The 13,129-nt window shown below is 37.5% G+C and overlaps 1 protein-coding gene across 5 annotated transcripts in view; it reads left to right on the forward strand.

The window, feature by feature from the left end:
- Positions 1-13,129, forward strand: part of LOC108967086 (myosin-G heavy chain) — a 64,368-nt gene that overhangs the window by 31,940 nt on the left and 19,299 nt on the right. The window contains exons 2-3 of one of the 5 annotated variants that reach the window (XM_018930333.1): positions 1,153-1,733; positions 1,805-2,118. In XM_018930333.1, coding sequence (XP_018785878.1) covers positions 1,198-1,733; positions 1,805-2,118 — 850 coding nt within the window. In that variant the 5' untranslated portion in view covers positions 1,153-1,197. Of the gene's footprint in view, positions 1-1,152; positions 1,734-1,804; positions 2,119-8,036; positions 8,207-10,001; positions 10,950-13,129 lie in introns of those variants that run through there. The other 4 variants (XM_018930337.1, XM_018930334.1, XM_018930335.1 and 1 more) reach the window with 4 other exon arrangements.

Genomic DNA, 13,129 nt, shown 5'->3' on the forward strand with positions numbered 1-13,129 from the left:
GTCCAAATATGCCCCTCCCTAATGCGATCCTTTGTGCCAAATTTCATTTTAATATCTTTATTTATGGCTTAGTTATGACACTTTATAGGTTTTCCTTTTCCGCCATTTTATGGGCGTAGCAGTGGGCCGATTTTGCCAATCTTCGAACTTAACCTTCTTATGGAGCCAAGAAATACTGAAAATTCTCAACCTTCGAAAGTGACATTGCTTCGCCCTCTGGGCTCTTAAAAAGTTCCAAGAAGATCCGCTGTTTTCGAGCCAAATTTTGTTCAGCGTTAAGATTCTTTATTGGCTCAATGAGTCAATTAAGAAGGAACGGCCACAATGATGCTGTGATATGCGGACAATCGATCTTCGTTTCAGGCCTTGGACAAAAATATCACGTGTGTCAGTCGATACCAGTCGAAAAATTCGAACGAGTCATCGAAAATTTGACTCAACGGATGGACCACTGAGACAAAACCGAAATAGATAGTCTTTAAAAAGTAAATTCTTCGAATAAAATATTTCTTATTTAACATTAAATTTGAGGTTCTGTGTTTTTTCTTTAAAAAAGTAGGTAACATCGAAATGGATCACCCTTTATTATAGCCGAGTATTGTTAAGATCGGACCACTACTGAATATGGGTGCCATTGAAACTGATCGATCGGAATCAAGATATTTTTTCTACACCATTTTAATCTGCTATAAAACAGCACCTATGACGCACTCGGTAAAGTTGTTCCTTGGCATACATATGTACATATTTTAGATGACATATAATTCCAAAGGCTTCGTTGGGGATAGCGAGCATTTTTTTTTAAGTTATTGTTTACATAATTCATAAGCTTCTAAGTTAGATCAGAGTTTGGCGGTCTGAGCTTTGTAGATCTGATTTTCAATCCAGACACAATTGAGACACATTTTACTCGTGAGTTCTGTTGTTAATCTAGATGACAACAAATAGGCGTAATCTAAGGATTCTGTAGGCTGATTCTTGATGACTATGCTTTAGTTTTTTTCATCATATTTTTTAAAAAATATTAAAATATTAATAAAAAATTTTAACGGTATTTTACTGAACATAACCTATATTTTTTCAGTCAAACTTAACCACTTGATTTTCAGAAACAATTTTTAATCACTATCTATTTCTTTTATCTTCAAACAGATTTGTTCTAAATAGAGTTACGGCAATTTTGGCACGCAAAATGATATGTTGCTGCCGGATGAGACTTACGACGAATACATAGAGTCTGCAACGCAAGCAGAAATCAAGCAAACACCACCAATAAATAATAATAAAACAAATAAAAGTAAAAGTAAAAGTTTCAAAACCAAACTTCGATTACCTAGTAATCAACGAGAGCGCAATGACTCACTCACAGGCAGCGCCGAGACGCATAGCGGTACTGGCAGCGGCGATAGCAGCATTAGCAGTGGCGGCATTATCTCATTTCCTTATTGCACTTCGAGTTTCTTCACCAATATTCTCGACACTTTGGGCGACATCTTGCCGCAAATTGAAGAATTCTCAACACACCAACAACCTGCGACACGACAAAACGATGCCGCAGCGAGTGACGAAAGTCCGCGCCTCAGTCCTAACAGCAGCAGTGACAGCGCTGCTGATGCGCCTAGTGGCCAACGGCTAACGGCCAGTGCCGATATGCTGCGTGTCGTTTGCGATAATTTCCTGCGTCGACATCGCATACGTCCGGACTTTTTCTGTCAATACCAACAGGCGATCAGGTGAGCACCTACAAAATACCAAATGTAATGGCAAATATTTTTTTTACGAATATTTTTTATTCTGGTTGCAGCGCTGCTGCTCTATTGCAACAAAACAAACCAAAGAATGTGATAACAACAACAGCAACAACAACGGTTGCATGTGAACAACCAGCGACTGTAACTGCGGCTAAGCAGTCTGTGATTGCCCCAACTACAACAGCGGAGGCCATAGCGGTGACAATAAAATCCGATGAGCCGACGGAGCAGCAGCGACAAAATGTAGAATTGCGAAATCTTTATACATTGCCGCTGCTAAAACGCAAGAAAGCGCGCAATGCGCCTGAAACGCCAACTAAAACAACGTCAACAACAACCCCAACAACGATAGCTGTGGCAACAACAGGTAAGCGCAATACGATCGCGTGTCGAATATTTAGAACAACAGCCACAATGATATCGTTGAAGTATTTTAATTGCAACAACGTGATGAAATTCTCACCACGTTTTTGTTGTACTTGTTAATGTTATTGGCCAGTTGGTTAGTTTTTTGGCTGTCATTAGCTATTTTATGACTGCCAATTAATTTACAAAAAGATGTGTGTAATTCGAATCGAAAGTGTTCGGAAATTGCTTTGTTGCAAGAAGTTTTCAGCATGAGGGTTACTGAGTTGTAGTTAAAAGTTGTGACGTTTTAGCGGTTATATTAAAGTTATTCGCTGACTATAATCGACAAATGGTAATATCAATTGCTTCCTCCCGATTCCTTTGCTCTTCCGTTATGTACTTGCTACAGCGATCTCACAATCACCTTATGAAAAAGCTTGCCGGCCAAGTGTTTTCTGTAAAAAGTAAAAAAGGTAACTAGTGCAAGCCTTGTTTTAGATCATCTATTCTTAGCTTATTTGTAACGATATATAAAGAGTGATCTATTCCGAGATTCACTACTTAAAAAAAACACACAAACTTCAAATTTAATTAGAGTATTAATTATCATTCGAAGGAACATTCTTTGGCATTTACTTTTTACAGATGATCTCTTTAAAATTTTGGCTGCGACTACAACTCAGATGGTCCATCCGTGGAGTTCAATTTTCGATGACTTCTTCAAGTATTTCTACTACTACTACTACTAGTTTTGCTCCAAGGCCTGAATTGAAGCGCAATTGTCCGAGTAAACTTCACATATCTCCTCATAAAAAAGTCATACGATCTTGGCAGCCAATCGTCCATTTTAAAACGTGAAATCATCTGCGCCTCGAAGTGTTTTCTCAAAAATTCGATTCATTGACGCGATGTGTGGGAAGTGGCACCGTCTTATCAAAACCAAATGTCGTCGAGATCACGAGCTTCAATTTCAGGCATCACATAGTCAGTTATAACGCCGCTACAACGGTCGCCAAGGACATTTACGTTCTCCGTTGTCACCTGACCGTTGTTTTTTCTGCATTAAATGGCAGCTTTTGAATGTCTTCAGGTTGCTTTTTGCTCCAAATGTGACAATTTTGCTTGCCAGATCTTCTTGGAACTTTTCAGGAGCTCATAGAGCGAACCGATGTCGCATAAGAAGGTCGATCGGCTTTAGTTTTTGCATAAGCTGCACTTGTACGCTTTCCATTCCATACGTCAGTCCGACTTATTGCTAACGGCGACGAATTGACTCTCCACGGTCTTCGTGTAAACTTTTAGTGACTCACGCGTGATCTGTCAAAAAAAGGCTAGTGGAAAAGCTAAATTTACTTGAAACACGAGTTTTAAGAGAGATCGGGTTATGCCACAAAAGATAGATGATAAGATTTTGTGCTAAAACATCTTTCAGACAGATTTCTGATAGCATGGCTCAGTATTGTTTGGGCATGAATGGAAGATGGACACCATCGATTGTCCAGAAGCTAAACATTTCGGTCAGCCAGCTTTTGCTATATATTCAGTGGAATTGACAAATATTCATCTACTCTAAGTTGCTCCCTTATAGCCAAACTCTGCATTCGGATCAGTCAACAATTGAACCGTTTGAAGGAAGTAATCCTACAAAAGCGGTCATATCTGGCGATTGAAGAAACGTAATTGTGTTCCATCATGACAACGATAGACCGAACACATCGCTAGTGATTAGCCAAAAGCTTAGAGAGCTTGACCGAAAGTTTCATATGCATTCATCTAGTTTTTATCTAGCACAAAGTGAGCACTACGTGCTTCTGCTTATGACGAATGATTTTGTTGGTGAAAAATTAGACTCAAATGAAGTTTATCAAAATTTACTCTCCCAGTTTTTTGACTAGAAGGAATAGGATTTCTACGAGAGCAACAAATAATACATTAAATTTAATGCAAAATAATAGATATATTTTTTTGATTTTGAAGAGGAGTGAGCCATAGACGAGCACGAGAATTTGTCGTGCCTATTATACACATATTTAGAGCCATTACGTTAGACTCGTAATGAATGGTTCAGGAAAAGGGTACTCGTGTTAGTGTATTCCACGGCGAATCGCTGTACCATAGTTTTACCGATGAAAGGTGAAAGAAGTCTCAATTCTAGAATAGGGAATTGATTTTGAAAGCGAAATGTTCCATTTTTGAAGCCGGTTAATACAGCCAAGGACCGGCGTCATCATTGTATCATTACATGTAATATTTCTTACTTGTTTATATACGATTTATGAATTGCCATAATTTGGAATATACCTTCTTAAATATTATCGAAATCGCCCATTCTTCTTTTATTATCTCTTTCAGAGGTTACAAAAGTTGGACACCCAGATGGTTCGACTAAACATTCATATATTTTTATACTCTCGCAACAAAGTTGCTAAGGAGAGTATTATAGTTTTGTTCACATAACGGTTGTTTGTAAGTCCTAAGCCTAAAAGAGTCAGATATAGGGTTATATATACCAAAGTGATCAGGGTGACGAGTAGAGTTGAAATCCCGATGTCTGTCTGTCCGTCCGTGCAAGCTGTAACTTGAGTAAAAATTGAGACATCATGATGAAACTTGGTGCACGTATTTCTTGGCTCCATAAAAAGGCTAAGTTCGAAGATGGCCAAAATCGGTCCACTGCCACTCCCACAAAATGGCGAAAACCGAAAACTTATAAAGTGTCATAACTAAGCCATAAATAAAGATATTAAAGTGAAATTTGGCACAAATTATCGCATTAGGGAGTGGCATATTTGGGCGTAATTTTTTTGGAAAAGTGGGCGTGGCTTCGCCCCCTACCAAGTTTTTTATAAATATCTCGGAAACTACTATAACTATGTCAACCAAACTCTCTAGCGTCGTTTCCTTCAGGCATTTTCATATACAGTTCAAAAATGGAAGAAATCGGATAATAACCACGCCCACAACGTTGTGTTGAAAATCACTAAAAGTGCGTTAACCGACCAACGAAAAACGTCAGAAAGACTAAATTTTACTGAAGAAATGTCAGAAGGAAACTGCACCTTTTTAAATTGAAAATGGGCTTGGCTTCGCCCACTGGACCAAAAACCATATCTCAGGAACTACTCGACCTATTTCAATGAAATTCAGTATATAATATTTTCTTAACACCCTGATGACATGTACGAAATATGGGTGAAATTGATTCACAACCACGCCTTCTTCCAATATAACGCTATTTTGAATTCCATCTGATGCCTTCTCTTTATAATATATACATTAGGAACCAATGATGATAGCGGAATAAAACTTTACACAAATACGGTAYTTGAGCTGAGGTATCCCTTGTGGAAAAATTGTCGTGATCGGACTATAACTTTTCAATACAATTAAAATAAATGTAAATATAATTCAATACTCAAAGTACCCAAATTGATCTAATGTAATTAATTTTACAGCAAAATAAAAAAATATGTAAATGACGGATTATGAAATCTCGATTATCACTTTATCATGCGAGAGTATAAAATGTTCGGTGACACCCGAACTTAACCCTTTCTTTCGTGTTTGTTGTATTTTTTCATGAAGTGGCAGACCTAAGCTAGTGAAGTCTGAATTTTTAACCTTAGTAAAGAACTGAGTATACAATTGAGAAATAAAGTCCTCTCTCGAACATCAAATACCAAATTCTACAAGTCACTCATCCCCGTGCTGCTATATGGTGCAGTGACAAGGACAATGACAACTGCTGATGAGTTGGCGTTAAGAGTTTTCGAGATTTCGAAGATTTATGCTTTGATATTGGCAAAGGAAAATACCGTAGCCTATGGAACGATGAGCTGTACGAGATATACGACACTATTGGCATAGTTCAGTGAATTAGAAGATGTCATGACGTCCAAATGCATGAAAACACTAGCCGGATGGAGCCATGTGTAGAAGTTCACGCAAGTGAGGAAAACTCTCTGAGCGCTATTCACTTGGAAGTGGCCAGAAACAATTCGTTTACATATGGCTCAAGCAACTCACGACTTTCGGTCTTAAGACGAGCTTAAGTAAGAAGGCGAATCATCTCTGCCCAGGGTTGTGCGCAGGGTTTGGCACCCAAAATGAAAAGGACACAACAGCCTGGCGACAAATAGCGAAAAGGAAAAATTACTACTGCGCTGTTGTAAACTCGGCTATAATCACGTAAGCGGTGTCTACGTCAAAAAAGAAGAAGAACTGCCCAATATATTTCAAGTTGAAACATTGGGAGCCGTGAAAAAAATTTCTTTCGCCACTTTACTGCGCTGTTGTAAACTCGGCTATAATCACGTAAGCGGTGTCTACGTCAAAAAAGAAGAAGAACTGCCCAATATCTTTCAAGTTGAAACATTGGGAGCCGTGAAAGAAATTTCTTTCGCCACTTGCAGAAGTAATTATCCAGTGTCATATCGTTTTCTGCATATGCTCTGGGTTCCGCTGATTATACTTTAGTATTTTTTTAAGGAAAATATCCTAGGATGAGCTTTGCAATGTTGCTTAGAACCCTCTCACCCCAAAGTACTTTTGTGTTGTACCCTGTGCCCACCGAGTGTACCAAAACTTTAGATAGTATTCTTCTAGATTTCAAGTAACAATTGAAGAACCTGAGTTTTCTAAAGCAAATGAAGGCAACTGGCTATTCACAAGGGAGCCAACTCATCTGCCTTTTCATTTCCTTCTGTTTCAAATTGATTGGGCTCTTAGATGATGTTTACCGCGTTTCCTACCGAAATTTTTTTAAACCTGGCTCTGCGGATAGTCATATTGTTACTATGCTGTTCATTTGAAAGTAACTGAACTTGCTGATTAGAACAGAAGTCCACTTGGCGTCTGCTGTTATTTCAAGAATTTCGATTAGAAAGACTGAATTGTAGTCCTTTAGTTTGAAGCAGACTTCTTTGTGTAAAAATCTACAGATGCAGACTGCTCATGTGCCTATTTCACCATATGCTCCATCGGTGATTGAAAAGATTTCGCTCGAAACAGTACCTGTCCATTCTTCTATGCTGGGTAAAAATATTCTAATTAAATTCCACTTGGATCTGATTTTCTCGGTCTTTATGCAAAATTCTATGGAGGAAGACTGCGACTACGACTGCGACTGCTCAGTTTCTTGTTTCACGACATGTTCCTGTATATTCCATGGTTGAATACATAGATTCCCTTGATCCTCAGTACTGGTGGTTAATTTTTCTTTCTGGAGAAGAAAAATGTTCTATTTAACTCTATGTGTATCTAATTTTCTCGGTCTTTGTGAAAAATTCTATGGTGGAAGACTACGACTGCTCAGTTTCCTGTTTCACCATCTGGTCCATCGGTGAATACATAGATTTTGGTCGAACATAGATCTCATTTTCTCGTTCACATTGCCTCCATTACGTTGCGCTGCTACTAATTCAGGCTTAAGTAACTTTCTAAGCATTACACGAAAATACTTGCATATTTATAGGCGCACGCCATGTAGTTCCAACCTGAGCTTAGTTAGAATTTCATAATAACATAATGACAGCTGATTCACACAAATACATTGACGACTACTTACAACACGTGCAACAAGTACACAATATCGAGAGAGTCGTTGCTTATTGGAGGCTGGCTCTTTGTTTTTTTGGAAGAAGTTGCTTTGGAGTAGCAATAGAGCCTGCCTTCTGCTTAATTGGAGCGACAGTAGAGACTGCCGCTCAGTCTTATATCTACGCTTGTCTTCTTTGCGGTTGTTGATATTTTATGCTTGTATGTGATTTTGGATATGTGTGTGCTTGCTCAGGTGTTGCTGCGAGAGCGCACATCGCAAGCGCATGCACGACCTGTTTGCTACCACACCAACACAGCACATTGTTTAATTGTTTCGAGCAGGTAAACGTTTTTGCCACAAGAGCACTTGCGCCAATCGGACGCGTTTAGTAGACCGAGAGCAGCGAGAGTGTTAAGTTGAAAAAGATTTTACGGACGTAAGCCAAGTGAAGATTTAAGGTGTAAAAAAAATAATTTATGTATATGTATGGAAATATAAGTAAAGTAATCAAAATAGCTGCTTGCATACAAAAGCAATGAGCTAGAAGTGCTGGAAAACCTAATATGAGGTGTGAATTTGAAAATTAAAAATTTAAAAAATAATTTTTGAAAGAAATAAAATCTAATTATATGTAAAAGCATACAAACAACGCTTTGCATATAGCCGCAAAGGCATTAGCTGGCCACAAAAAATTGTCTGTATGTTTGTATGGTGCGCGGTGTATACCCATTTCAACGAACGCTGTGTGGCGGTAGCCAAACACGCCAGCTAAGAAGTGTTCATAATGACTGTGCGCATGTGCAACGATGTGTCTGTGTGTGTGTTTGTGTGTAGTGTGTATCCGTTGATTGGGCTGACTTGCTGATCAGCAGCGACAACAACAAGAAGTGCGCGTCAGTGGCGCATTGGAGCCGTCGAGCAAGTTACCAGTTCTGAAAAGTGTTGTTCAAAAATTTATGTATAGTATATGAAGATACAACAAAACCAATAAAAATGATAACAACAAGAAGAAAAATTGTAAGGTACCACAATGCAATGGCGCGACAAAGCAGCGTGTAAGAAAAAATAAATAATAAAAACTAAAACAATAACAAGAAATAACAACCAACAACTATAAAAAATACATTAATATAAAAATAAAAAAAATAAAAGCGACACACAAATATTAAGGAAAAAAATATGAAAACAACAACAACATAAAAAGCAACAAAAATAAAAATACAGGAAATAAAAAATTAAAAAAGGGATATCACCAGTACTAAGGAAAGGGGAAGAAAGCATGAAAAAAAGCAAAGTAAAAGAACAACAACGACAACACTGCAGCGCAACTAAAAATCATCAGAATTAAAGCAATGGCCTAAAATATACGTGGAAGGCTGCAAACGTCCAGACTACGGTATACCATATATTATACATATGTACATATGTATGTATAGCCGATGTGTGTGTATGTCTGCGCGTGCGGCTTGCTGCCTAAATCTGCGTCTGCCACTCGGTTTATTTGTTTTGTTTTTATTATTTTTTATGCACATTTTGCCTGTGCCTCATCTATTTTTGTTGTTGATGTGCCTTGCGTTGTGTTGCAAGTGTGTTGGTGTTGGTGTTAGTATAAGTGTTTGTGTTGTTGTTGTTGTTATAGCAGTATCACTTGTTGTGCAGCAACTTGATGGGCGGAATTGTAGAAATTCCTGCGACAAGTTAAGAAGTCGGAGCAGAAAGTCATGAAAACAATAAAAACAACAACAAGAAAAAATGTGAAAAACAACAACAAACAAAAATTTAAGCAATGGCAAAGCGCAAATTCCTGCATCATGTTAAGAAGCTGGAGCTAAAAGTTAGAGAAGCAACAAAATTAACAACAACAAAACCAAAAAAAAAAAAGAATTATTACAAAATAAAATAACAACAAAAGCAAAAATATAATTAAAAAAATAAAATAACAACAATAAACAAATATTGCAACAAATAAAAAATATGAAAACAACAAAAGCAAAAAAAAAGTATAAAACAACAACCAAAAACCAGCTAAGGCAGAAAGTTACAAAAACGAAGCACAAGATCAGAATCAACTACAAAAGTTTAAAACACAACAAATAAAATCCAAAAAAGAAAATATAAAAAACATTAACGGTAAATAAAAAGAATAAAGAGCAACTAAAGCTATGGGTAAGAAACAACAACAAGATTAGAAATAAAAAAGAATAACAGCAAAAAAAAAAAAAAAAAAAAAAAAAAAAAAAAAAAAAAAAAAAAAAAAAAAAAAAAAAAGAATAACCACAAAAAAATACAACAACAACAACAAATATAATTTAAAACCACAATAAAACGCAACAAATAAAGTACAAAAAAGAAATAACAATAACAAATTTCATTCAAAACAACAACAAAACTCAACAACTACTCAAGCCTCTGCAGCATTGCTGCCATTTCAGTCGCGTTGCAAGTGATAGATACAGTTTTGGGCAGCAGCCGCGTCGCCCCCCGCGCGTCACTCGCGCGCCACCATAAAACACGTCGAATAGCTGCCGCGCCGCCAATTTTACACTCACTTATACATACAAAAACAACGTACGCTGCATAAACCTGTTTTGTGCGACGTCAATGTGCCACATTTCGGTGTTATCCGCAACATTTGAATTTGCTGCCGCGTCGCATCGCGTCTCACGTTAAGTTAGCTAAGCACAGTGCGCGTTCTGCCATTCGCGTTTCTACATATTTACTTCACTCGCTCATGCGCCCGTTTGCACACACTTGCAACATAATGCTGCTTCAGTAGAGTAATGCTTTATTGCAGTTGCCCTTTGCTTTGCTTTGTGGTGAATATTTTAGAATTCCAGTTCGATTCCGCCATTCCATACGTTTCCGTACCATTGCTGCCCAATTTGAAGGCGCCACCACGAAGTTGCTGCGATAGCTACATACCACACACAAATCTATATACACACACATACACACAAAGAGACAGTGAATTTTTGCACTATCTTCTCAGCCTTTAAATTGCAACAAAGACGCAATTCAGAAAAGAAAAAAAAAATCCAATAAAATAATACAAAAATTAACAACCTGATTCCCGCTTTCCAGTTTATTTTAGCCGCGTTTCGCGTGTGTTGCACCTTTACCTATACATATGTGTGCACGTGTGTTAGTCGCCTTTGTATTTCTATACATTCACAACGTTCATACAAGATTTTTGTGTATCGAAGACAAATGTTAATCAACGATGGCCACATTAGGCCTGTCAAAAGTTTTCATTCTGGATAAATATTTCACCGAATTGCAGAAGTTTTGGGAGACCGAGAAAAAGTTGCAAGGTGAGTTCACAAATAAGAAAGACGAAAAACGATAAGTTCAGCTGCTAAAGCTATAATGTATATAATGTTTGGCATAGACCACCTGCAATTCAAATTAAGTTTACTGATTAAGAAAAAAATATCTCTTATCTTATCTTATCAGTTTGTATGACAGTTATTCAAGGTGCCAAAGTAAACAGGACTTTGGAAAAACAGAACAAATGGTTTTTTCTGCAAAGTCAATTTATTTTGTGCAAAATAGTCTCCTTCTGCTTGAATACAGCTTTCTTGACGGTCCGAAAGCATGTCGAATGAGTGTTGTAGCTCGAATGCGCCAGTATGTCGGTGCAAGACTTTTGAACGGTCACTACGTCTGCATAACGCTTTTCTTTCATAGACAAATACATTTTTCCGAAAAGAAAGAAGTCGCACGGTGCTATATCAGGTGAATGCGGGGAGTGGTTAATTGTTAAAATGTGAGCTTTGGTCAAATAATCAATAACAAGCGTAGATCTATTTTTGAATTCTGAGCAATTTTTGGTCGTCAGTCAATTTGTGCGATCAGTCAAACCGTGCACACACCTTTCGTAAACTCAAATGTTCGGTCAAAATGCGATAAATCGATGTTTTGAAGATGTTCAGTTCCATTTCGATGAATTTCAATGATGATTTCGGCTGATTTTTGATGAATGCACACACAGTTTCGATGGAATTTCCGGTGATCACGGATTTTGATTAGCCCACATGTTGATCGTCATTTATGTCCTCACGACCACTTTGAAAACGTTGAAATTACTCCTGCACTCTGCTACGGGATAGGCAATGATTGCCATTAACTTGTTTCATCAATAGAAGCGTTTCGGTAAAAGTTTTAAAACAATATTTAATGTTGGCTATTTGTTCGAAGCTCATTTTCGCACCGATAACACAAACATACGGACACTTAAAACTCAAGAACTCTGGGGGGTGAGAAATTCCAAGTCAGAGTGATGGTACTAGGTCAGTATAGTAAAACCCTCACAGGGTTTGGCGTTCGTATGTGTTAGGTTTTTTTATGACCTTATGACCCCTTTTTTCCTTATCTAGCTGTTTTTTTCGCTTAGTTGTAACATTTTGGCCTATTCCCGAGAATGCTCTTAACATCCTTGCGATAGAAACATCGTAGTTGTTAGCAATATTGTTGAATGCGTCACTTTTAATCAGCTTTCGTATATCTGGACCATTTAGTATGCCTGATTGGAAGCAAATCCCGATACCTTAAACTGGTAAAAGTATTGTAGTGTTGACGGACTATTTCTGCTAGTTATCGTCCGAATTGTTGGAAATTAGAATAGAAGATCTAGTTTTAACCGTTGAACAAAATGTTTACACCACTAAGTTTCCCATGCGAAATACGTCAAAATGGGTCTTATTTGCAATAGTGGCTCCAGCTCATTGATCACATCAAAGAACTTCACAAAAAACATCGTTATTTTGTATACAAATTTGTGTTTTCGAGATATTTGAAATCAATGACTGAAAGGTCAAGCTCGCTTAAATGTTTAAAATGACATCTGCTACACTGTATTTTCAAATAATATAGGATTTTAAGCTTAAGATCTGTCTAAAGTTTATGAGCACTTTGATTAGTAAGTTGTAATACTTGAAGAATCTTTTGGAATGTATATAGCTTCTGCTGATGGAGTTGTTATCCATTCTGCCTTATAGCATGGACGACAATAGGACAATGAGATGTAAATCGCCAGTAATAACACGTTTCATGATATCCTGATAGTCGGAAGGCATATTTTCAAAGCCGTTAATGCGACGTTGTTTTTCGAAAAAAGTTAGTGATTTTGGAACCAATCGTGTTTCACAAAGGTTTCACTGATCCCTCCGATATTCCACCGATGTCAGTAAGATTTCTGACTGTTAATCGTCGATTCTCAAGCACCAGTGTTGATCAGCAGTTAATGTTGATGGCCGTCCTGAACGTGGTTAGTCGTCGATCCTCTTTGAATAATTTATATCATCAAAAACGCTTGCTCGTGACATACAATTATCACTGTAAACTTTTTCCAACATTCTGAACATTTTGACATCAGATGTTTGATTCCGCACCTAAAATTTGATGGAACTTCTTAGCTGAATAAGTTTACTCATCGTAAAAATCACCGAATAGACTTTATGTGCTTCAGAAAGACAAGCGTATACTAAACACT

This window comes from Bactrocera latifrons, unplaced genomic scaffold, assembly GCF_001853355.1.
Source record: "Bactrocera latifrons isolate USDA-ARS-PBARC rearing strain unplaced genomic scaffold, ASM185335v1 scaffold_175, whole genome shotgun sequence".
Classification (NCBI taxonomy): Eukaryota; Metazoa; Arthropoda; class Insecta; order Diptera; family Tephritidae; genus Bactrocera; species Bactrocera latifrons.